The 27,630-nt window shown below is 40.5% G+C and overlaps 2 protein-coding genes across 3 annotated transcripts in view; one reads left to right on the forward strand and one right to left on the reverse strand.

Annotated features, from left to right (window-relative positions):
• Positions 1-4,460, reverse strand: part of TSHZ1 (teashirt zinc finger homeobox 1) — a 99,994-nt gene extending 95,534 nt beyond the window's left edge. Inside the window, exon 1 of one of the 2 annotated variants that reach the window (XM_066579485.1) lies at positions 4,401-4,460. The gene's annotated coding sequence lies outside the window, so the exon portion shown is untranslated. Of the gene's footprint in view, positions 1-1,780; positions 1,831-4,400 lie in introns of those variants that run through there. The other variant, XM_066579484.1, reaches the window with a different exon arrangement.
• Positions 1,956-17,731, forward strand: PTGR3 (prostaglandin reductase 3). The gene is made up of 2 exons (XM_066579486.1): positions 1,956-2,440; positions 16,552-17,731. Exons 1-2 carry the CDS (start codon positions 2,187-2,189, stop codon positions 17,474-17,476), a joined length of 1,179 nt encoding a protein of 392 aa, XP_066435583.1. The 5' UTR covers positions 1,956-2,186; the 3' UTR covers positions 17,477-17,731.
• The last annotated feature ends 9,899 nt before the right edge of the window (positions 17,732-27,630 follow it).

The following is a 27,630-nucleotide window of genomic DNA, read 5'->3' on the forward strand; positions in this document are numbered from 1 at the left end:
GTATAGGACATTTCTATAAGGTATGACAGTATTAAAGCATTCAATACCTAAGATATCACTATCTTCTATTTTATATGAAGTGACATTATTAATGTATTACCATTCTATACGCCTCTAACGGTGCGTTCACGCATATTTGTCACAGACATTTCTGCTACCGAAAAAATGGGGTTATTTCTGCAGCATGTGCATGGGTTTTTAGAAGCCCCATTCAGATGTACGAAACAGTCGCAGATATTTCTGCAGCTGATCTGCCTCATCTGAACATGTGCTTAATAGTCATTATCGCTGAATACTCATTAAATGAGTTTGTAATATCCTTATATAGGGAAGAGTGTTGCATTTGACATATACGCTAGAACCCAATTCACAATGCATTTTCAATGAGTGCAATCGTGTGAGGGTACATGTGACATGTATGTAAGAGTTAAAGAGAAGTAATTAGCTATTGGAATTTCAGCCTAATTGCTAGAGGGTAGTTATTTCAGCTTGTTCCTTTAAATGTAAAGCATCAACCAAAAATTAAAAGTCACATATTGTTCTGAGCTCTAGTAGTAAAGCGTAAGACTGGCGTCTAATGGCCGTATTTGCGTGCACAATATGCAGTGACTAGAACTCATTGATTTCTATGGGTTCGTTTACACGCACGTATTTTATCTACGCATTTCGGTCACGCAAAAAAAAATGTAGAATGCTTTGGTTTCCTGCACATTTTAGCAACAAAAGTCTCCATAGAAATCAATAGGAATGTGCAAATGCGCGCAAAATACGCTAGGCGATGCGTGAAACACTGCGTAAATGCGCGGTAAAAAGAACATATCTGGAACTCAGACTAATTAGCTATTTCGATCAGTGTGTATTTTTTTGACGTGCGCAAATGCAGAAAAAATAAGTACAGTAAAATACACAAAAAAAAGCAGTTTCTTCCACAAAAAACGCTGCGCACGCAAATACGCATACACTCGTGTGAATCTGGCCTTAAAGAGAAGTAATTAGCTATTGGAAAATCAGCCTAATTACTCCTTGCTGGAGGGAAGTTTTTTCAGCTTGTTCCTTTAACTGTAAAGCATGGACAAGACTTGAAAGTCCCATATTTTCTGTGCCCTAGTAGTAAAGTGCAATAGTGTGTATTGCAGCTCGCTGCAGTAATGAAACAGTTAAAAGAGTCACACTGAAGATTAAGCTATGCATTTAGGTCACACCACTGTGAAGCATTCAGGCTTTGGCGTACAAAAAAAAAAAAAAGCAGCCAGGAAAGGGTGAATGCAGCATGGACCTAGCACAGGGGGCTTAGGGGAGAGGACAGTGGGCACACAGACACGTGCAGCATTCTTCTGCGGATGGGCCCCACACAAGAGCTCCCTTTGATGTAGAGAGGTTTCCACCTCCAGACATGAAAGGCTTCTCAGGGCTGATCTGTATCACCTTGGGAGGGAAGTGAACATTTCACATGGGAAGAGGAGGGACTTCTCAGAGGGCACAGTGCAAAGAAAACCTCCTCTAAACTTTACTGACCGCTTCATGGAACCCACTTAACTCCTTCATTCCCATGTGTCTGCAGCATGCATGACCCCAAAGGTGAAAGGCAATGTCCCAATTTCACAAAAGCTCCATTGCGTTTCCTGCATGGTAGGGGTTAACAGGCACAATGTAGCAGTTAATCTGCCTTCAGAAGTTTGTTGTGGCTCTGGGGTATTTGCTCGTTATTCTTGGGTGATTTAGAGGAAATAAACAAGTGCCTGTTCGGATTAGTGAAGGAAGGGCTCAGGAAGGTGCTTACTGCGCCCGGCTGTGAGCTGGCCAGGAGCCCCGAGAGCAGCGGCCGTGCAGGAGGGAGCAGCAGCCGCTGTGCAGCACACAGATAGTGGGAGGCTCGGAGACACAGCTCAACTTTCTTCCTGTTTCATTTTAGTGACGGTGCAGAGGAAGATCAGCTCCGGGGGATTTGGCTGCTGTTCTATCTGCTGCTTCTTTACTGAAGCTTTGGGAAAGAAAGGGGTGGGAGGGAGCAGCAAGAGCAAGGCTGTGTCAGTTTTGCATCGAGAGACCCGCCTAATTATTTGTTTCGCTTGCATAGTGCTTCCCCTAGCCTGTGCAAGCAGCAGCCGGGGTGTCCGAGGCGGCCCGGGGGAGCAGCAGCAGCCGGGGAGGGCAGCAGTGGCCCGGTGCAAAGTGCAGCAACAGACATGAGCTGGCAGCGTGTCAGACCAGCGCTGGGGTGGTTGGGCGCAAGAACGTGGCCACTGATCAGTCCTGCCCGGCCCATTGTGGACATGTCTTACTCCCACCACTTTGTGGATTTTCAAGGCTCTTCTATCCCCACTTTTATGAAGAAGCTGGTGGTTACTCAGCTGAGCCCAGACTTCAGAAAGGCTGTAACTTTAATGCCCAAAGTGGCAGTGCCAGTTCCAGGGGATGGAGAACTCCTCATCAGGAACCGGTAAGCAACTTTCTTAACTGTATTTCACCTATAGCAGTTGCCATTTGTACACTGGCACAGTATGGGTTAAAGCTGACACGCCCCCGTCAGTAGGGGGCTACATGTATATTCTGTAGAAAACTCTTTAATTGCAACCTATATAGTGGCCTGTTTCTATAAAGACATTTATCACTTGAGGTTTATGTGATGCAAGTCTAGCTTTGGTAATCAGCAGTCTGTAACCTTTGCTCTACAAATCCCTGCTGTCCCTTTATCTACAGAAATGTGGAGCTAGCAAGTCTAGCACATGTGTCCATGCAATGATCTGCAGATATACATGCAGTGTGTGGAGCTAGCACGTGTCCATGCAATGATCTGCAGATATACATGCAGTGTGTGGAGCTAGCACATGTGTCCATGCAATGATCTGCAGATATACATGCAGTGTGTGGAGCTTGCACATGTGTCCATGCAATGATCTGCAGATATACGTGCAGTATGTGGAGCTAGCACATGTGTCCATGCAATGATCTGCAGACATGCATGCAGTGTGTGGAGCTAGCACATGTGTCCATGCAATGATCTGCAGATATACATGCAGTGTGTGGAGCTAGCACATGTGTCCATGCAATGATCTGCAGATATACATGCAGTGTGTGGAGCTAGCACATGTGTCCATGCAATGATCTGCAGATATACATGCAGTGTGTGGAGCTAGCACATGTGTCCATGCAATGATCTGCAGATATACATGCAGTGTGTGGAGCTAGCACATGTGTCCATGCAATGATCTGCAGATATACATGCAGTGTGTGGAGCTAGCACATGTGTCCATGCAATGATCTGCAGATATACATGCAGTGTGTGGAGCTAGCACATGTGTCCATGCAATGATCTGCAGATATACATGCAGTGTGTGGAGCTAGCACATGTGTCCATGCAATGATCTGCAGATATACATGCAGTGTCTGGAGCTAGCACATATACATGCAGTGTCTGGAGCTAGCACATATACATGCAGTGTCTGGAGCTAGCACATGTGACCATGCAATGATCTGCAGATATATATGCAGTGTGTGGGGCTAGCAGACTAGCACATGTATCCATGCAATGATCTGCAGATATACATATACATGCAGTGTGTGGGACTAGCAGACAAGCACATGTGTCCATGCAATGATCTGCAGATATATATGCAGTGTGTGGGGCTAGCAGACTAGCACATGTATCCATGCAATGATCTGCAGATATACATATACATGCAGTGTGTGGGGCTAGCAGACTAGCACATGTATCCATGCAATGATCTGCAGATATACATATACATGCAGTGTGTGGGGCTAGCAGACTAGCACATGTATCCATGCAATGATCTGCAGATATACATATACATGCAGTGTGTGGGGCTAGCAGACTAGCACATGTGTCCATGCAATGATCTGCAGATATACATATACATGCAATGTGTGGGGCTAGCAGACTAGCACATATGTCCATGCAATGATCTGCAGATGTATACAGCAGACATACATACAGTATAAAAGTTTAATGCAGCCTGAAGTTCCCAGTCACTGCAGCAAATTACACATTGTTTTGCTTCCATTCTTCACAGGCCAGCTTCATTCTTTTCCTTCCTGTGATCCCAAAATAAGTTGTACCAGCTGCCATCTGGCGACTGTTAATTTTATTTTACCATCATTCTTCCCAGCACCCTGCCAGGTTCCGCCTTGTACAGACGCATGCCCTGACACTTCTCTATAGCTTTCAGCTGCCAAACGACAGGACCCTTTTTTACCTGGCCTACAGGAATGGTATATTTAGTGGGAGGGTGTGCTGCAGGTTGCTTGCACATGAGATATAAGGCAGCTGGCCTGGAACCTACTGAAGGGTCTAGAGTCCCTCCCAGTACCAAGGAGAGTGAGATGTGCTCATCCACTGAGTGATCCCTCTCAGGGTGGTTTTTTTTCTGTACGTCACTAACCTTTTGGAAGCACTGAGTCAACAGGAAGGGAAATTACTCCATGCAGTCCCAGCTTCATGTCTCCTGGCCCTGTTGTCTCTTCCCCATCTCTATCATGCTGATCATCGCCATCCTTAGCCCTTGGAGATGCAACCTACAGGCAGAAGTAACCAGGAGAGCATTGTATTCAAATGTTGTATATTTGTATCATCAGAGAATCCTTTTGTATTACGTATTTGTCCGTATTGTTTTGTAAACTCCTAAGAACTGGGTTTATTTATCTATGTAATATTAAACATGTGTTTTTAAAAAAGGTTAACTCTTTGTTAACAGGAGTTATAGAAAAGTTGGGTCTTTAAAACCACAGCATGTTTTGTTTGATTTGTTTTCACTCTACTGCAACATGTGAAGTATGGAAACATGGATCTAACAGCATTGGTGTTGAAAACCATATATGCATTAATTAAACAAAAATTTGATCTCATAGTCCTGTGTTATACAAGTTTCTTACTGTCAGGTTTTTGTTGTGTTTTTTTTTTTTTTTGTCCACAGCAAATTAGGATTTTGGATGAATGAAATTATTCCTTTGTGATACTTGTATAGGTCCAGGTAGAAATTCATTTTAAGACCCATATGAAACCATCATATACAGCATCCTTGATTCCCACCCCCACCAAAAGCAAAACTATAGAACCTCTTCTTGATTAACTCTTCCATTTCAGTGACAAATTTTCACCCCCAGTTCACCCCTCCCTGATTTTACAAAATATCTGTCAATAAGGGTATCATACAAAAACTTCCAAACTTCCATGAATGACATGAGGCCTATGTATGTATGTGTGTGTGTGTGTGTGTGTGTATATATATATATATATATATATATATATATATATATACTTTTTTCCCTATATGTTTCTACAGCACTGCCCCATGCAAAAACAATGTGGGTGTGGCAAGCTTTGCCACCTTTTTTATATGACTTAGCAACACCCTTCTATGTCGCCATTTTTTTTTTCAATGTCGTGAATCGACAGCGGCCACACAGCTGCCATAAATGTAAATATTTCAGTGAACCTAAGCTAACCTCAGGACTTGTTCCTTTAAATACAAAGGGACATTACTGGCCTTTAAATCTAGGCATGTCCTGATTTATTCTTCTTATCGTCTTTCATATTGTTTTCTCAATTACGAGACCTTTTTTAATTTTAATGCACTTAATATATTTTTTTTTTACTCTTCCTAAACTAAATACGAGTTACGTTTTCTTTTATTGCATTAAACAAGAAATTCCAACAGTTTTTTAATCATTATTTCAGATACAGACATGCAATCAGATAACATGCATTCTTTATTATTTCTACTTATGGCTTGTCTTTTTCTTTACTTTTTCAAAAAAAAAATTCCATTTCATTTTTGTAATTTTACTATATATATATATATATATATATATATATGTGTGTGTTGTATCAAGATCTGTTTTGTTTGATTCTAAGTAGTTCCTGAGACTCCTATGAATAATCTTTACTAACAACGTATATATTCAGCATCACATTGTTAAAGGACTTTTCTACGGGTGTTTAACAAATCTAGTACACTTAGATGTTTATATAGTGCTATATAAATAATCCCGATTGACAAATAATTCAGTCTGCTCCTTGACTGTTCACAATATAATTGCCAGAAAAATAATTTCATGATAAAGACCAGAGCTTCAGAATGAAATTTAAGTGATTACATGATTACGCAGTTTAACAACTGTTTCTTATACTTGCTGATTTTCCTTGAAAATGTGCTAGCAATTGTAACAGAATCTGCACATATTATGTATGAATTACTGCTACACATCAATTAATATATATTTTTTTATTATTATTATTGTGCCATTTTTAGAAATATTTTCTGTAACTTTGACAATTGTTTACAATTTTGAAGTATTGTAACTTTATTCCAAACACATAATAGAGAAGAAAGTTACTGGATAAATATAAGCCCAGTGAGCTTCATCTCAGTTTACTGATTGATACATTCTTCACATTTTGTGTAGGTGTAACAAATGTAACTTTTGTAAATATTGCAAAAATGCACCCTGCATACAAGCTTCTAGGTCTTAGCAGTTCTTCAGCATCACGGTAAGTATCGAGAGGGGAAATTTGAAGCTGTTTGACGTTTTGTAATTTTTAATGTAAATGTATGCTACTGGCAAGTATTCTGATCCCTACAGTACAAACATTTACTAAGCAATGATTACACCAATAGGAATATGCCTCCTGTGCTTCTAGAGAGGGTTAGCTGGCATTACATATATTTTAGGAAGGCTGGAATGTCTGCTTCTAGTAATCATTTTAATTCTGCATTATGTTAGATAAGCTGCAACCCCTTTGTAGTATAGAAGGGGTAAGAGTTAGGAGTTTGAGTAAGTAAGTTTAAACCGTACCTTCAGATACCTGAGGGCAACCACAAGAACATGACCTGTTCTATCAGCTGATAGCTACCTGAAGTTATTCCTGTCTGATTTCAATGAGCATCATTTTGCCTATGCTAACACAATGCTTCTGACCCATGAAGGAGAGGAATTTATTGCCCAAAACTTTCACATGATGTAGACAGCTCTTGATTGCTATTGGCCCCAGTACATGGATTTGTATGTTATATGTACTAAACCGTCGCCCTTTCTCTCACATATACATATATTGGTTTTGATTCAGATCTACTTTGTTTAGACACGAAGAAAAGAACAGATCCTGACAGTAATGTATGATCATTGTTGCTGGTGGAAGAAGAAATGTTGTGCTTCCCAGATTTGTATTTGCTCTGCACCCTAGAATCCCACCTTTCTTTTATTAGCCCCCTGATTTTTATCACTCACATTTGCTTTTGAGAAAAATCATTTGACCACTATTCATTTGGTTTAAAGTCCCGCTTTCTTTTACTATACACTTTTCCTGTTTAGATGGTGTAAATCCCAGAAATTAAATGGATTTTTTTTTAGTGACCACAAAGTGACCTATCAGTGTTGGGGAAGGTGCAAACAAAAGGTGGGCATACCAGACTGTGATTTATTATTATTTCACAGCAATTAACCCCTTTTACAGTTGGAGGTGCCTGCAGCTTGTTTGCTGACACTTCAAACACTATGTGGGTTAATCTGCTGTGCCCCTACCTCTCCTCTCTCCACCAGTTTCCTCAACCCCCCCCCCCCCTTCTTTTTCAAAGAGGCTGTGTGGAAATGGGAGTGTTTCCTCTGGTCATTCATTCCCGGGTGTGTCTGTAGTATGTGTATGTATATATAGAGTAGAAGTCCAGTGTGAAAAACTCACAACAGACTTTTTTTTTTTTGACAGTCAAGGGGTTAATAGTTGTATATATTCTTCTCACAGATTTTTGGAACTGAGTTCACATTTTTTAGCATATTATAGCACACATAGAATTCTATTTTTCAATGCTTTTAAAGTTCATTTCATACATAGCATTTTTGCAGCAGTTTTCCGGGCGGTTTTACCATTCTTTTTTTTTTTTCTGCAAAAAAAATGCAACGACCTCATGTTAACCATAGGTCAATAGGGAGTCATGAGACGCACCGCTGAGACTCTTTTTTTTCGGGTGGTAATTTCATGGATGCTATGGACCAAAAAAAACCACATCCCTAATTACGATGTGTTTTTTTTTTGTTTTAATTTTTTTTGGTCCATAGCATTTTTTTTTTCAAAAGCAGCAGGATCTAGGTTTGTGTGTTTTGCTTTTTTTTAATCAGGCATTTTCCATAGACTTCCCTATAAAGCAAAAAGCACATAAAAAATGTGCAACCAAAAATGCAAAAGCAAAATTCTCAAAACACATGAATTTCATGGAGTAGTTATTTTTACAAGTCAAAAAAAGTGCATAGAAAAGAAGCTTAAGAGAATAGTGGGACATGTATGTATACATATATACATACTGGAAACTTTGAATTACATAAAGTTTTTATACTAAGAAGTGTACAAATTCAACAGCGCTGTGTTCATATCTTACTGTTCCTCACTATTTGCTTTAGACAAGCAAGACCAGTTGTAGACAAGCCTATTGTAACACATTCGTAGTACAGATCCATATTACGGACATGTTGCATATGATATTACAACCATATTTCATCAGTATTCACCTCCGTATTTACTGTCATTGGTTTTATTTTCTACTGGGCGAATACTGATCCGTATTTATCCCATAGAAAATATTGGCAAAAACGCACAAAAAAGTCATGACAAATATGTCCATGTGAAGAGATGCCTAGATTTATATTAGCTCTATATTACGTTCCGAAAATCACGGCCCTAATACGGAGCTAAAATACGCCTGTGTGAAGGTGGATTTATGGAATATATTACTTTCATTTATTATATAGATATTAAAATAAAGTATTCTGGCAGGATCCATCTTGTTGTTTTTTTTGCTTTTAACTTATTATTATGACTGAGTATTTTTAATTGATCACAACTGTACCTCCAAACGTATGTAAAGTTTTTTTATGAAGTTTTAACATTTATTTCGTGTTTTTTGCATAGAGTTTCTGCAGTGCAGTTACACTGCTTTTACCTGATCATGTGTGTGTGTAAAATCTGATGCTGCTTTCTAGTGGAGTGTAAACGGTTTTATGAAAATGTACTAGTTTATTAAAGCAAACAAAGGAATTCTCTCTTTGGTGGAGAACATGTAGACTGCACTTTTGTCCAAAACAGGCATGCACCATGTTTGGGAGATTACAAACCATACATTGCAAATTCTTGTAGCAGTGTGCTTGTTTTATTTGCTTAACAGTACTTAAGACCGCCTGCACATGGTTGGGTCGAATTCTGCATGCGGGATCCTGCAGCGGAATCCAACCCTGTACCCAGCCGGTGACCCCCCCCACCCATGTACCTGTCCGCAGTCTTCATAATCTGTGCTGCAGATGTGCCGGCCGGTGCACATGCGCAGGACAGATTACGCCGCGCCATCACTGGGCGATGACGCGGATCCCGCAACCTTTCCACAATGATGATTACGGAAGGACCGCGGGTCAGATGGAATCAAAATAGAGTATACTGTGATTTTTTTATTTATTTTCCCACCGCGAGCGGAAAATTGCAATTGCTTTCTGCTTGTGGGCAGGAAAACTGCTTTTCCAAAGCATGCTATGGGCGGTATTTGCTGCGAAATCCTGATTCAATGCAAGTCCACCCATGTGCAGGTGGCCTAAAGTAGAGATAATAGGGGAGATTTTTTAAAGTGCCGTGCACCACCTTTGTGGCGTATTAAAGTCACATATTTTACTAAAAGTCATATTTATGCAAAAATCTGTGACTTTTAGCTTTTTTATTGCTTGTCTTGCCACTTTTCTAAAAAGTGGGTGGGACTAAAGTGAGGACGTGGTCATCTTCGGCCTAACAGTGCTCGGGACCTTTCACACTGGACAGATTTTGTTGCAAGTTGAAGTAAAGTTGCACAGATTTTAACGTAACATGTTCGTGCAAACTAAATATGTCTCATCTGAAAGGTCCCTCCCTTTAAAGGGGTTTTCCAGGCATAAATACTATTGATGACCTGTCATCAATAGTTGATCGGTCGGGGTCCCAATCGGTGGGCGCATGCTGTCAGCACTGCAATAACAGAGGTCGAGAGCGGAAGCCTTTGCATCAACCTCCGTTTGGTGCCCGGCACTTGTAAGTGCAGGCACGGCTCTTATTGAAGTCAATGGGAGCCATTCCTGTAGTTACAAGCGCCGGCCACAAGATGGGAGGTCGGCGCAGAGACTTCAGCTCTAAATACACAAAAGTCGGTTCGGAAACTTCTGCTCTGACCTCTCATTTAGTGGCCGGTGCTTGTAACTTCAGGCACACTTCCCATTGATTTTAATGAGAGTCGTGCCTGCACTTACAAGCGCTGGCCACCACACGGAGGTCAGTGCGGATGTTTCTGCTCCAACCTTTGTTATTGTGGAGCTGACAGCATGCTCCCACACAGATGATCGGTCTGAGTCTCGAGCAGCGGACCCTAGCCAATCAACTATTAATGACCTATCCTGATGATAGGTTAATAATAGTATTTATGCCTGGAAAACCCCTTAAATTTATTACATCATTTGGCAAAAAAACTCATATTCCAGTTTGTAGCGCTCCTTGGGTTAGCATTTTTGGTTAAAAAAAAAAATCCATTTATGGATAGTGTTCGTTTTTCTTTTCTAAAGCTAGTAGTGACCCTAAGGCCGCCTGCACACGGGCGGAAATCCCGGCAGACGGCCGCGGTTTGACCGCGCGAAATCTCGCGTGGCAAACAAACCGCAGCATGTCCTATTTTTGTGCGGGGCTCGCAGAGCCTCGCACAGAAACGTCACTCACGCAGCCGGCGGCTCCGGTCTGCACATGCGCCGGCTGCCCGGCGGGTGAGTACGCGCTCGTCCCTGCAGGCGCTCGGGTCGGGTCCCGCGGCGAGAATTCTCGCCGCCGGATCCGACCCGCTCGTCTGCAGGCGGCCTTAAACAAAGGAAAAGTATATAGTTAAAAACATGCAGAAAACTATGCCGGATGTTTAAGACTCATTTCAAATGGCGACTTTGAATGGTTAGAAAATAGGGGTCACGGAGAGCGCCAACACACTATGTAAATATACCACAATGATGCTCGTGTGGTAACTCACCTGGTGCAAGGCATATCACCCTCAGGTGATTATGCCTGCACCTGACATCCTGGTGTGCTTGTATAGGTTACTTTATCCAGGGTATACCAAAGACAGATAAGCAGGAAAATCCAAAATTTCAAAGATCAAGCATCGAGAAAGGCGTATATTGCGCCGAAACGCGTCTGTATTAGGATCCCGCAAGTATATTTTTTCTTATATCAAACTGAGGAGGTTGCTACCTCATTTCTTTTACTCGTATAAAATAAAAAAAGTGTTTTGTTTGTCTCTTTTGGAAACACTGATTATTGAGACATGCACAATTGATTTGGTATTTTAAGCAGCGCAGGTCCATAGCTTTTTTCTGTAGTTTCTTTGACTTTGAATGGTGAGTTTGATTGTACCTAAAGTCTCACTCACCCAATCAAGTTTGGGTGCAAGTTTTTTTAGTTATATTTTATTCCTGCGTTAAGCTAAAACCAAGTGCTGATACAGCTGGGGGAGTCTACTATTTGGTTGCTCAGGCAACTCTACAAAGTTGGAAGCTTCTCTTGGTAAAAAGGAAAAAGTTTGGTACTATGTTAATTGGTAGGACAAATGTTATTGGCCGCAGTAAGGTTGGGTACACACTCTGAGTTGCACTTCTCGTCGGTCAAAAAGATTGGAATCGAAAATGCATACTTTTTTTTATACAGACAATTGATCGGTGTCAAAAAAAAGGTGTGTGTGTATATATGTAAGTGTCCAAAGACAGGGAAGCATGGCGTATGCTGATCCACAAGGTGACCAAAAGTCGGCAATTACCGAACTGATAAATCCTATACATATCCATGTTTATAGCCTTATCGGTCTATAATGGGGTAATGTGCTGTCGTGGAATTCTACAACCCTATAATATACTAGTGTCCACATAGTCTAAGAGAAACTAAATTTTGTAGATATACCTTTTTTAATAGCTAACAAAAAACGATGTTAACATCACAAGCTTTCCAGACTACTTAGGTCTCTTCGTCAGACACTTGTGTGTGTGTGTGCACTAGAGTTGAGCGAATGTACTCTTCCAAACTTGATGCTCATTTGAGTATTAGCATACTCGATGGTGCTCACTACTCGAACGAGCATCACGCTGTGTTCGACCCCCGCACCAGTTTTGGCCCCTCCCCGCCACTGACGTGTCAGACTTGGCCCCTCCCCACTGCGCACGTCAACAGTGGTTTGTGGCTGGCTTGGCGGAGAAGAGAGAAAACACGAACACAGGAAGAAAAAAAAAAAAAGCTCGGCGATCGGCGGGTCCAATACAAAAATGCTCGAGTCTCCCATTAAAGTCAATAGGGTTCTTTACTCGAATGGAGCTCTCGAATTTTACGAAAAGCTTGCCTCGAATAACGAGGACCCGAGCATTTGGGTGCTCGCTCATCTCTAGTGTGTACATATATAATTTGTGTGTCTATTTTTAATATTTTGTTATACCATACTTATGAAGAGACTCAAGTAGTCTTGAAAGCTTGCACCATTAACATAACTTCTTTTTGTTGGCCTATTAAAAGTGAAAATTTGCACATGGTGTACATATTCAACAAATCTTTACCATTCCCATTTCACTGCTGTACCTGGTCAAAGCTAAAGAAAATCCTCCATTAACATTTGCTTTAATCATGTGCCAAGTAAGGAGAGATGTTTGCACATCATGTGCAGATGCTAAGAAAGTCAAAGCAATGAGATGCTCCAGAGAGAGTGTCCTACAAGTGTGTGTGTTATTTTGTATGCTTGTTGTTTTTGTCTTCTTTCTTCCACCGCCAAAACTTCCCCCTTCCACCACGCACATTGCCACTTTTTCTACTTACCTGCATTCCCTTCCCTATTTTATGGGTGAGGGGAAATAAAGGTTTTCCTGTGAAGACTGTCAAGTTGGTGCAAGAAGTCCTATAGGCTATGCAATGCTTCCTGGGGAAAAACGTATGCAAATTGCAAATCGAAACATGTCTCTGTAGCGCTACCTATTGGTAGGAAGCTACTGTCCAATAGGTGGAGCTACAGAGATATTTTTCATCTGCCATTTGCATGTCCTATTTAAACACGTTAACCTATTTTTGCCAAGGACTTCTGGCTCAACGGCTGGAGTCTCACTGCCCTGTTCTCTCCCAGGCACCTACTCGAATTATTGTGTCAACACTAAATAGATGCAATTTGTTTTAAAGATGCAAGCTAGTTAAAAAACCGTAGAAGAGAAAGGAGTGTTACATAGGAAGATGACTGTAATCATATTACATACTATAGCATCAGGGGCGTAGATAAAGGCTCATGGGCCTGGTGCAAAAGTTTATCTTGGAAGCTCCCCCAACTTCCCTTAGCTCCTTAACGCAGAGGCATAACTTGAAACTCCTGGGCCCCAATGCAAAACCTGTAACAGGGCCCCTAAGTATAATGCTTTATTCATAGTACTAGGCTCCCTATATGGAGAAGAGCGGCCCTATGGGCCCGCTAAGGCTCCTGGGCCCGGGTGCAACCGCATCCCCTGCATCCCCTATAGTTACACCAGTGCATAGCATGTTATATCTGCTACATAAGCCAAATATTAAATAAATTTACCAGTAACAAAGCAATGATGAAGAGAGTCCTGGACAACTATACACCATATGCATCATGTACATCTTTATAAATTATTATTTTAATCAACAATGCTTTATAATTATGGCAATGGCTCCAACAAAGCTTCTGCAACATATGAGGTCTTACAGATGACTGTTGCCTGTTTTGTAAAGATGGCAAAGACTATTCTATGGTTATCTCTATGTATGTGTAGTGAGATAAAGACATGTTATAACTCCTGCCGACTGACCATTTTGTCAAATCCTAGATCAAATGATTGAGACATATAGTAGGGAGATGCCAATTAAAGGGGTTGTGCCAAGAAGGCAACCCCTGTTCATATGTCCTATTAGGGCATTGGAACATCCTACAGCAAGATCGTCCCTCCACAACTCTTGGGATACCTCCTCTATGACCTAGAATAGGCTCTATTAGGCCCTAGTAATACAGAATAGTCATTCACGGGAATGGCCATCTGGTAATACTACATTTTCCATACAGCGACCACAGCTTCCTCGGCAAAATGAGCTGTTTTCCAGGGGTGATGAATCAGCTGGGTAATCGGCTATTTTCCTTACATCCTACAGTCTGCAAGGTATTGTGCATATTGGCACAACCATTTTATGGTTCACTATGCCAAAAATGGACTCTGCTTTGGGTCCAATAGTCCAAAATGGGTTTCTTGATGATTGAGCATATTCCAAGTAAACCAAGGTTACTAAAAAAAAATTACATGCAGTTTTATATTGACCAAATAATAACTTTTGCTCTGAAGAAACTATGCAGTAAATCTCTAGGGAACTATAGACTCTATAGCATAACTATATACTATTTTGCCTAGTGTCAAGGAAAATGATGGTGCAATTGGTATCAGGAAGCACTGCCATCTTCATTACTCCACTACATCAATGTCTGAATGCTACAGTATATCTAAATGTTTTTGCTGACCAGGAGCATCTCTTCAAGGTCACTGTCTTTCCGGCATCATAGGATAAAATGGAACATGACAATCGCTTTTGCATTCTTCAATGGTTTGCATGGTCCCTTGACCTCATTCCTGTTCCGCACCTTTGAAATGAGGTATAAAAAGTTTGTAGCCTGAAAACACTTACCACAAGCCCTGCAGCCAATGCAAGATGTTATAAGTGCAAGGACAGCTATCCTTATGTAATATTGAAAATGAAGAAAGCCCATGTGGCTCATGAGCTGGACTGTGTCTACCATATTGTAAAAATAGGAATATGCTAAAGATTGTCAGTTAAAATAGAAGAGGGTGTTGGGTAGTGGAGTAAGCATTTCGAGGAGTAATGTAAAGTGAATTCACACAGCCTAGGGGAACTACATCATAAGATGACCTTTGAAATGGAAAGGCATATTCCAAAAAAAATCACCTCCAAGTATATAGGGACTTGCTCAATTTTTTTAGGCTATGGGAAAAGAAACCAAACTATGAAAAGTTTCAGAAAAGTAAAAGTAAAAGGGGGGGCCCTAATAATTTAGGTTCATATTCCATATGGTATCCCACCAAGTAAGTCTTATGTTAAGTTTTTAGATACATCTATAAAATTTATCAAAGAATAAAACTTTTGTAAAGCTGGCCATAAGCAGGTTTAGCCAATAATCTTATGTGTAGAAGGGCAAAGCAACAGTCTTCTAATTTCAACATGCCTCCTTCTTTGCTACCCTGGGAGGTAAGCTTGGCCAGAGAGTGACTAGCTGAGATTTGTTTCCCTCTACCTATGGAAATAAACATGAATGTTTGGCTGATCTTAGGATGCATGTTTATGGGATAGTCAGAATAGAAAGTCATTAAATAAATTGATTGTTGGGGCAACAACTACCTCATCTATATGACCAGTTTAACACACCTGCTCTTATTTATAAAATACCGTAAATTGAACCTTGTGCACTTGGCAAACTTATTTTGTTTGTTTGTTTTTGTTTAAGTAGATGCTAACTTTTCACTCAACATATGCTCATACAACAGCCAATGTGTATCTAGTTAATTTTGTAATATACCTGCATTAAATTCATTATTATTCTTTTTTACAACTGAAAATCAAGTTTAAAGTGCTCTCAGCCACCAGGAAGGGGTCTCCCTTTTAAGCACCTTTGCAATCCACTACCTGTCATTAGGCATTTGGCTTCTCTAGTAACAGGAATATAGGGGACTCTGCTAGCTCCTACAAGTAGCACAGTGGCAGGCTTTCAGATACTGCCTTGCAGCTGATAGGTGTGGGACTATGTAAGGCAGCATGGGAAGAGTGGGAGAGGGAGTCCCATGCGGTACAGTGCTGGCAGAATAGTTGCTTAGGACAAGCCCCCTACCTGTAAGTGTAGCAGAAAAATATGAACATTTATATCGAAATCTGAATTCATAGAACTCAAACTGTGTGCAAACATCAGCAAAGCAGCAGCCAATGAGGACCTGGGCTGCCTTTGAAATGTTTTTGAAAACCCAGGTACTAGACACTATTAGATTGCTGCGATTGTGATACCTAAATCTTGGCTACAGTGAACAGTGTTACTTACATTCATAATATATTCCAATCATAGCATTTTCAAATGGAGATGATATAAAACAAAATGCCGATGCTATGTATCTGACCGTCTGTGCCCTGAAAGCATCATGCAATATATGGCATACTAGAAGGAACTAATATATGGTCTTCAACTTTGGACAAAGTACAAGCTTTTAATCAAATTAAGTCTAAAAATGAATGTTAACCTCTAGGTTCAAAAACTTTGTGCATGTTAATGTTTTAATTTCAAGAACGTGGATCTTTTTGATATTAGAACACGTTTGTTTTTGGTTATTGTCATTTTACTGGGTTGCGTATGGTAGTAGTTTAGTTTATTATTTAAATTACAAGCATTTTGTAGAATGGCTAAACAATATCTAGTGTCTTGATATTGGAATTCGACTGTTTAACATTTCTTCTTTCTTTGCCTCCAGATACGTTGGCATCAATGCATCGGACATCAACTTTTCATCCGGCCGATATGATGCATCCGTAAAGCCTCCCTTTGATATTGGATTTGAAGGAATTGGTGAAGTAGTAGCCCTAGGGCTTAGTGCTAGTAAAAATTTCACAGTTGGGCAACCTGTAGCATATGTAAAAAGTGGTTCTTTTGCCGAATATATAGTCGTACCCGCTGATATTGCTATTCCTGTGCCTTTAGTGAACCCAGAATTTTTAACTTTGCTTATCAGTGGCACAACTGCTTACATCAGTCTCAAAGAGTTTGGGTACTTGTCTGAAGGGAAGAAGGTTCTGGTGACTGCTGCCGCCGGTGGAACAGGACAATTTGCTGTGCAGCTTGCAAAAAATGCCAAGTGCTATGTCGTTGGGACATGTTCTTCTGAAGAGAAGGCCGGATTCCTGAAGTCTATAGGCTGCGATCTCCCAATCAATTACAAATCTGAAAATGTGGCTTCAGTCATGAAGAAAAAAATTCCAGAGGGAGTAGATGTTGTGTATGAGTCTATTGGAGGGGAAATGTTCGACCTATCAGTCAACTGTTTAGCAACAAAGGGTCACCTCATCATAATTGGTTTTATTTCTGGCTATCAAACATCTAGTGGTATGTTGCCTGTTAAAGCAGGTGCCTTACCTGCAATGTTACTACGCAAATCTGCCAGTGTTCATGGCTTCTTCTTGACCCATTATATGTCTAAATACAAGGAAGCATTAATCGCTTTGGTAAAATTGTACCAAAGTGGGAAACTGGTATGTGAGGTGGACCATGGAGAACAATCACAAGAAGGCAAGTTTATTGGTTTGGAGTCTATATTCCGGGCTGTAGATTATATGTACACAGGCAAAAACATTGGGAAAATTGTAGTCGAATTACCTCACCTTGTCAACAGTAAGCTGTAAAAACAAAACGATGATATAAATCACAATGAAAATAGTACTTTCTACCAGGAAATGTCTAAAGCATGTTGATGCTAATGGATAGTTTATTAAAAATCTGTATCTTGATGTTGGTAAAAATGTTTTCATATATCAAAAAGCAGCCTATTAAATCTTAAAATGCTTCACTGGTGTTTCACCAATTAACTCTCTAAGTGCCTAAATGTGTAATAATTAAAAAAATAATAATAATAATAAAAAAATATATATATATATAATATATATATTTATATGGAAAGAGATGTAATAATTCTTGTAGATGATTTTTTTCCCTTTGTAATTAAAAAAAATTAAAAATTAATATTTAATATAAAAACATGCTTGTCCTTTTTCTTTTCACACATTTCTCAGTCCAGTATCCTTGGAGTTGTAAGATTAAAACCCTCTGAAATGATATCGGTGGAGTTTTGGTTTTATTATAAAATCCCAATTGGCTCTTGTACTTTCTCTGGCTCTTTTTTCATATTTGCTCCCAACTCTACTACTCTTAACCTCATCTAAAATGTATAAAGGTCTTGGTTTAAGAACATTATTTGTGTCAGTAAACCAATCAGTGAGGGTTTTGCTACTGACAAGGTCTTTTGCAAAAAACAACTTAAAGGATCCAAAATAAATTTCTGGCGTATGCTGCTTAAGAATACTTGCAGAACTTAACAGGCTGATCATTTTCTTTCAGACATCAAACAATTGCCCAATTACTAGGAAAGAAACTGACATATACTTTGGTCCACCTCCAGAATTTTAACTCTTTGTAGATTTTTAGCTGTCTTTTTTTGTAGGCTTTAGATTTGGCCACTTTGTTAATATTTTGATAACTTTTTGACCTGTGCTTTTATGTACTTGTATTACAAAGCTCGCTAAGTATCATATTGGAATTCTGAAGCCACCCGTCTGCATTTGATCTGTTTTGCACTACTTGCTTGCTGCAGTCGACAATGCTCCGTACACAGGTATAATTTTAGAATTTTGTTTGCCCTTTGTGGCAATAAATGGTTGCAGCTTTCACTTTTTTTGAATCAGAATCACATGTCTAAATGTTGCTTTTTTTTTTTTCTTACCCTCAGCCAGCCAAGACCCAGATATTCTTCACATTTAATTGTCCTGCTGGAATGTCGTAATGCCTTTTCAAATTAAGGTAGATCCCCACCAGGATATTTTTTAAAGGGAAGCCTGGCCAAGTATAATAGTTCTGTCATGTGCAAATATTATAATTATAGTTTGGGAGTTTCTTTTCTCTCTTCGTCTTAATGACATTTAACAAGTGTATTCTTGATGTGTGTTTTTTTTTTCTTCCTTTTTTGTACAGAGGAGCATAAACTGTTCTGCCATTGAGTGCTGATAGTATCTATTTTACAAGATTTACTCATTTTCAAGATTCCTAATGTAGTAGCTAGCATGCATGCACAATACAATTTATATGGTAAATGGAACCAAATAATGACTTTACTGAATGTTATGGCTCGGCTGAAGGAAAATGTCACAGTAAATAGCTGCCAAATTATGGGTCACGCCAAAGTGTCACAACTGCTCTAAAGACAAATGGCAAGGAAGGTTATTGCCATTGTGACACCTCTGAATTATGAAACTGAGGACTATCCTCTCGTTAAGCGTTTTATGCCCTCATTACAGTAGTTTGGAGGATAGTTGAAATAACCACTTTAAAAAGGATACAGGCATTGAATCATTCGCTTGCTGTATGTATATCAATACAAGTAGAATACAGAATTATTTGTGTTTTATGTAGGCATAGAGTACAGAGTCTGCATAGAAATTAATATGGAAACATTTGTGCATAAGTGTTTATAAAAGCAAGTGAAGAGAGGATACAGCATACCTATGAATATGTGGATCCTGCCATTAAGAGCAACCTTAATGCTGAACTGCATTATAAAATCCTACAGTAATCTGGTTACAACCTCAGTGTGAGGCGTTGGCTTCATATACTGTATGTGCATGTCAGCTCAGCCTATGCATATCCCATGCCTTCTTCAAGCGAGCCTACTCCATACAGGTAATAGTACGTAGGGGACATTATCTAGTATATACAATGTTAAAATATATTCTGGTCCAGACTGAGTAAAGGGATACAAAAAAATGATTACCTATATCCTGTTGATTATATAGCACCAACATATTCCCAGTGCTGTAGATAATCACATCATCTAATGGGTCTTGCAAAGTAATTTCCTACTCAACAAACCTATACCAGGAACCACAATCCATTGGCTATTTGGAATACCGTATGTAGTTTTTTTTGAGTGTGAGAGGAAGCCAAATGATAACTACTTTTTTAGTTTTGTTTTTTTTTAGTTAGTTTTAAATACCCCCTCCAAAAAGTAAAAAGTTTTTTGTTTTGTTCCATGAAAGTCAGACATGTTGACCTGCAAACAGCAAAGCTCATTTATCATGAACTGACCTTGGTGATGAAAAGCAGATCCTCAAAATATCCTAATTTTTCATAGGCCAAAAATCAAAGCATTGTGGGCTGGATAGATGCAAACTGATTCCGTTTTGAATGCCATAATACATATGAATGGAATAAGAAATAATCACTTCATATGTATAAAAAAAAAGCTACATTGTAATAGTGCATTCATGATTTGCAAGGATTTGAAATCGTAAGCTTAGCTGCAGCACTATAGGGTTAACTGTTCACGGAGTAACTTGTGATACACTTTGAACATAGTAAAGCCCTAGCATTAGTAGTGGTTGTCTGCCAAGAACGGGTAACGTGAGAGTTCAACAACCGCTTCCATCATACATGTTAGCCACATTTTGAAAAGTAGATACATCAGATGCAATAGACTTATATATATATATATATATATATATATATATATATATATATATATCTTGTTTGTTGGGTATTGTTAAGGGGCAACCAAATATTTCTCTCCCTACACAAATATGTAGATTCATAATTGCATAATCACAATTATTTCTACGGGATGGCGTGATAGAGGAGAGAATTTGTAGAATATATCTACACACACATAGATATATATAATATAGTTTGTGTATTTATAAACAAAGTATATGTAATCATTACTTGTGAAAATACCAGTAGACTTTCATAAAGCATAGAATGGCAATGAAATGTCAAAAATGTCAACATGAATTGGAATAAAGGACCATTATTCCATGGTAACACGGAGTATGTCTTAAACATTTAGCTGCTCGCTATGCAAATCGAAACAGTGGAGTACTTTGTAAAGACTTTATCCGTATGTATATTACCACTTAAATTGCTTCCTGTGAACTGAACTAAGTCATGGGTCCTTTCATTTTAATGGGCCCGTAATAAAGATAAAAGACCAGCATTTAACTGGTAAATCCCTCCAGCTACAATTGTATTGGGAAGGGAGCTTCAGAGAATGGCAAAATATCATCCTTTAAGCAATGTCTCTGCAAACACTAAAGATAAATGTATTCATGAAATCACCCCCGAAGTTGATTGACATTTGTGACTCTTGGGTTCGATAAACAAGAAGGTCATTTATTGCCGATGCCGTAGTGCATTACCGGATTTCGGGTTTAATGTTGTTCCCTAGCATATAAGCAATCGGCTTGCATTTCCGAGACCTTGGCTTTAGTACAGTCCTAATGGACTAAGAACCCTAATGGATAAACTGTTCTGTATTGTATGACCTCTTCTCTCACCCAGGACGGGGGTCACTCACAGGCCACTTCCATTGTGGCTTAGTCTTTCATGTTGCACTTGCCCATAACCTGATGAATTGCTGCAATTAATCAAGACATGTATTAACAATACGGAGCAGAAAAATCATTTGGGTTTTTTTTTTTTTTACATTTTCTTTCCAGAAAAGTGCATTTAACTGTGGAAGCTATGCATTGGATGTTTGTTATGCACACAAGGTTATACCTACCCGTGCTGAAAATGTAATTATGTGTGCAGGTGGTGTGTCAGCAAAATGGGAGCTACAAAGTAGTCGTATGTGTAATAAAAGCACAAGATGTTACACGAAATGAACGCTATATGTATCCTTGATGATGAAGAAGAAAATGGGAAACGCATCTGCTTAACCGATCCCAGAACTGGGTGGACCAAACTGGGGCAGCATTTGCTCTATATATGCAACCGCTTCCCTCAATATTTGTATTGTCTACAACAAAGAATGAGTTTTTAGCTGCTTCCCATTAAATGGAAATCCTGTGTTGTGTACTTCAGGAACATTCTGGCTAATGAGAATGTAATGTCCTTAGTACAGCACAGAACTTCTTTTTGTGTTTGCAACCACAAGATGCTGGAAATTTGACAAATGATATCATTTAAGACAGATGCCTGCCTTAGGGACCTGTTTTTTGGCTTCCTGTTTCTGGCTTTTATTTCAGGGAGAATTGTAATTGCCACAGGATCTGTACCTGCTCAGTGTTTAACTCCTTCAGCTAATTGGGAGTTGAAGAATTTATTGGGTACAGCTAAAATATGGGTCTTTCTATGTGGCTTTAACATGCACTATGTTTTTCCATGAAGTGGATGCAGAATTTTGTCACTCGTATTAAATATACTCCACCGTTCGACGTGAAATCTGTTGACGGGACTTGAATCTGTTCTTTATAATGCACATTTCTGGACGTTTTTTTTTTTACATTTTGGAATAATATGCACTAACGTTACATTTAAAGCAGCGTACACTGTTACAAGCATTTGCCATGTGATCATTTTCCTGTAAAGCTAATGTGACATGTACACATATGTTTTGAGCTCACAAGTCTTGAAAATATTAGTATAGCTCCTAGAAATCAACATGTGGTAATTGTACTTCCCAAGGTACCTCCGATGCAAGGAGTAGTTCTGCCTGTAAAACTGTAACTCAACATAATAAGACAAAAGTTAGTATATAGAAAAATGGACTTAAGTAGCAGTCATTTTATACAGGGTGTAGTCAAAAAGACTAATCCTGCGCTATATCTCAATACTGATGTCCTATATTGAAATAACAATAGCATACTTGAATAGGAACGCATGGATGTGCTACATGGTGGCATGGCACATGGGTCCCTGTGGGCTCCGGAACATAGAATAGTAGAGTTGGAAGGGACCTCCAGGCTCATCTGGTCCGACCCCCTGCTCAGTGCAGGATCACTAAATCATCCCAGACAGCTGTCTGTCCAGCCTATATTTGAAGACTTCCTTTGAGTGAAGACTACATGGATTTCAATTTTGTGTTGGGGCCCCTAAAGGAGAGAGAGCGTAAAACCCAATTGCAAAGTTGAACAGTAGCATGTGAGAAGCAGAAATCTGCTTTCCGTGTCTAACTTCCATGGAACTTCTGCTAGGACTGACATAAGGAAAGCATACTTGAGCCGGCCTCCTTCTGCTATCATACAGGCAGATCATCCAGGAAGTCGCCCACTGTTCTCTGCTGGAGATTCAGGTACCGATTCACGTTGGGTCCCTGGAATGAACACAGGCCCAACGACGGCTCCATGCATGTATCGCAGCACGAGGAGGCCACTTAGACTACGCTTTCTTCACTTCAGCCATAGTAGCGGTCACACCGGACTTGGAAAGACATGAAAAGCGGACTTCTGCTTCTCACTTGCTACTCTTCAACTTTGCAATTGGGTTTTACTCTCTCTCTCTCTTAAAGGGACCACAACACAATTTAAATCCATGCTCAAAGACCCCCAGGGGCCCGTGTGCAATACGATAGTGTAGCGCATCCATAACTTCCTATGGAAGTACGCTATTGTTATTTCAATATAGGACCGCAGTATTGAGAGAATGCTGAGTTTTCATTTCTGCACCCTGTCTAGAGCCAACATATTATACAGTTCTGTATACAGAATGTGATCGCAAGAAATCCAATTGATCTTTGTTTTCTAAAGCACCAGAGTAAACAAGCACAGGGGGAAACATACAAATTCCATGCAGATGCTGTTCACACTGGATTTCAATTTGTGATTCCAGTTCTGCGAGGCAGCGGTGCTAACTGCTGAGACACCATGCTGACCAAATATGTATGAATGATTAAATGGTACATGTAATTTATCTAATGCATACAATAAGGAATGCATTGCTACTGACAAAATGGGATACAACAAGAGGAAAGCCAGGCAGTTAACAGCTGTGAGGGTAGAAATATAATCACCGTTTATTTCTTTATAGCTTTTCTATTTGTTCATATTTTCATTATTTAGTATATCATTTTGTATATAAGCTTTGTAAGCAATCTATGTAACAAAGTGTCACTCTAATGTTAAGGCCCATTTAGACACAACGATTATCACTCAAGATGTCTTTTGAGCGATAATCGTTGTGTCATTTACATCGCAAGATGATCGCTCAAATGTTGTGCGATCACCTTGTGCTCCGGAGGATACAGAGAACAAGCGGGGGGCGCTAGTTCTCTGCTTCCAGCTGTTCCCCGCTGGGAGCACCCGGATGTCATACAGCCAAGCGCTCTGAGCGGAGGATGCAGAAGACAAGCGGGGTGGCCCTGCTTGTCTTCTGCATCCAGCTGTTTTCTGTATTCCATTGTACCGAAAATGTGCACATTTTGGATGGAAATGAACCACATCCGTAAAAGCCTGTTTGATGTAACCTCGTTCATTTAGTGGCATTAGGTGGTAAGTAAACAATACGTTTCCTCCCCTTTCTAAACAATTCTGCAGCCCTAATAGATTATTTATTAGCTTGAAATAAAGTCCTGTACAATTTATACTGGGCTATGTTTTGAGCTCCATTTAGCATTCACTGTAGCTAACTATGACATAACTCCTCCCACTATGACATCACCAAGTTAGCCAATGAAGCGAGTTATTTGATGACTCCCATGGACATTATTTAAGTTGCAGGTAAAATTGACCATATAAATTTACAAAAAAAATTATGTACTACATCATTTCAGGAGCAAATTTGGGCTTTTATTAATAAATAGGTAAAGTTGAGCACACTTATGTGAAAACAAGTTGGTTATCTGTATGTAGAGGAACCTATGTCTCCTAATCATGCACTTCCTAAGGTTCCTAAAGGAGTCATTCCACCTTCAATGCAACCAACCACATCCAGTATTCGCTGTCTGAATGAGAGATTGTGTGCTTGGCTTGACCACCGGCTACAGCCTCTAATTCCGAGGGTCCCTGATTACCCGTAAGATACAGTAGATGTTCCGATGGGTCTACTGAATAAGAAATGATCATCTAACTATCTGTGGCTCAGTCGTGATGTAGTATACCTATAATGTGTCATGGGAGGTGGTGTGCAATGCAGGTTTTAGATTACGATGGAACCAACTGAGTTACCATAAATATACAAGGTTTATTTAAGAACACAAATGTAAATTAATACGAGTATGTGAATACTTAAGCAGCCTGACTTGTACCCTCTGATTACTTAATACTATCCACCAGAGTTGAGCAAACATACTCTGGGGAGCTTGATGCTCATTCCAGTATTAGCGTACTCGATGGTGCTCGTTACTCGAACGAGCATCAAATCACGTTAGATCCCGCCCCAGCTTTTGGCCCCTCCCCACTGTTACGTGCCTGTTTTGGCCCCTCTCTGCCGCAACGCAGCGTGCGTCATTTGAAAATTTTTGGTCTGGCAGGGGAAGGGAGAGAGAAAAAGAGAGAGACGAACCAAGAAAAAAAAAAAGCTCAGGATCCGGCATTCCACATACAAAAATGCTCGAGTCTCCCATTGTAGTCAATCGGGTTCGTTACTCGAGTAGAGCTTTCGAATTTTACCAAAAGTTCGACTCGAATAACGCAGGCCCGAGCATTTGGGTGCTCACTCATCTCTACTATCCACACTAACTCAATTCTATGAATAAGGCCTTAGTCACACGGGCGTTTTTTGCCGTGATTTGCGGATCGCATAACGGATGCGCATCTGCAAATCGCGTGACCGGGGCCGAAAAATCGCCCGAAAAATCTGCTCCTAGCCGCGTTTCAATAGAAATGGGCCGGAGCTGTCCAGCGCATTGAATTCAATGGAGCTGGCAATACAGCCGACTCCATTGAAAGCAATGCTCTGCGGGCGATCTCACGATGAATTTTCGGGAAGGGCTTAAATATATAAGCCCTTCCCTGCAATTCATCCAGAAATGTGTAAAAATAAAAAAAATATATATACTCACCTGGTCCCGGCAGACAGAGTTCAGCCACGGCCGGCGGCAGTTCTCCTGAACTGCTCTCTGTAGTATTCAGCAGCCAGGGATTTAAAATCCCCGCCTGCTGAATGAACTGCCTCTGATTGGTCACAGCCTGGCCAATCAGAGGCAGCTCTCACACCCATTCATGAATGGGTGAGTGAGTGCTGCCACTGATTGGTCCCTGCGCTGAGCCAATCAGAGGCAGCACTCACTCACCCATTCATGAATGGGTGTGAGTGAGAGCTGCCTCTGATTGGTCAGGCTGTGACCAATCAGAGGCAGCTCATTCAGCAGGTGGCGGCAGCCCATTGCTTTCAATTGAGCCGGCTGTATTGCCGGCTCCATTGAATTCAATGGGCAAACATCATTCTTCTCTGCCACAGCTGTTACAGCTGTGGCAGAGAAGAATGATTTGTCTTCTATATGTTCTCAATGGGGTCGGCGTTGCTGCCGCCGGCCCCATTGAGCGCATATAGAGAAGAGAACAGGAATCGCAGATAGGTGCGATCTGCGATTTCTGTTCTATAATTTATCGGACGAGCGCATAAAAAGCGCTCATGTGTTCGAAACCATTGCAAAGCAATGGTTTTATAAAATCGCCGGACGCATGTGCATGCGCAAATCGCGCGAAAAAACGCCCGTCTAACTGAGCCCTAATAGTGCAAGCGATAAGTAACAATGATCTTCAGAAAACAGTATTAATGATACTTTGCAAAAATTAGTCATATAACACTGAAAGACAATTCCCGTGGTACAATATACAGTCCTTCAAGGAAAAGTTATCACTTTGCTAAGATCAATAAGGCTAACGTAGGTGTATTGCGCTTGGTCTCTGTCCACAAATAGTGAGCAATGAGTCTTTTAATTAATAACTGCTGCAGCATTCCCCTATACAACAAGCCTGCTGTGTGGTTGATCTAGTGACTGTCGGTGTACATACATATTACTTGTGTTGACGTCGACCTTACAGTTTGTCGCTTGTGATGGGAAGTCTTTTTCCAGGCGCTCCCCTTAGTCTGTCTCAGGTTGCTTGGTCCAGTGACACGAGGCCCTCTTGTAACAACACTTACAGCCTCTGTCCTCTCTGCAAACTGTTGCACTCTCACTGCACAGCTCCCACAGCAGACTCAATGCAGTAGCCAATGCCGCTCTCCCAGACACTGCGCTCCTCAGAGTCCTGGGGCTGTGTCCTCATGTATCTGCCTCCCACTGGCAGTCATGCCTCTGCAGCCTATGTGCTCATGCAGATAGGTGGATTTTTGCTGTGGAATCCGCGGCAGGTGTCATACAATGGGAAAGTGATTTTTCATGCACATTAGTGGAAACCAATTGCGGTTTCCACTCGCAGATGAAAAATCGCAGCATGCTCTATAGTAGAGCTTTCTCCGCGTAGACAGCTAATATTGCAGTCAATGGAGGCCGTCCGATCCGTGGCCCTCCCACAATCATCATTGCGGAACGGCCACGAATTTCTGTGTCATTGCTCCAGCGACAGCATGGGGGAAATCTGTACTGTGCACCGGCATGCCAGCGGCCCATCCGCAGTAAAGAAGAAAGGACAGGTAAGCAGGATCGCCGGCAGCAGGCACAGGCGAATAACGTGCGGAATTCGTGTATGTCCATGTGCAGGAGGCCTATGGCGTCTCTTGAATGACTTCTCCAGCGGGAACACCTCTAGTACACCACCTTGCTCTCTCTTATAGTCCAGCCCGCACCCCATCAGCCCATTCTCTGGCCACGCTCAGTTTAAATTATTGCAAATATTGATGCACTGGATGATTTTTTTCACACTAATTGTTACATTTTGCAGTCTGTTGCTATAACAACCAGTTAACCCCTTCTGTGTGCAGACCATTACACATGCATTCTTCACCAGATGGCTTTACATTTTCATTGGAATAAGTACAGTCTGGACTCTCCCAATCTAATCAACGCACTTCATGACACACAGTTTTCAATTTTAATGGTCAAATTTACCTGCAAATTATGGAGTCTCTA

This window comes from Eleutherodactylus coqui, chromosome 9 (assembly GCF_035609145.1).
Source record: "Eleutherodactylus coqui strain aEleCoq1 chromosome 9, aEleCoq1.hap1, whole genome shotgun sequence".
NCBI lineage: Eukaryota > Metazoa > Chordata > Amphibia > Anura > Eleutherodactylidae > Eleutherodactylus > Eleutherodactylus coqui.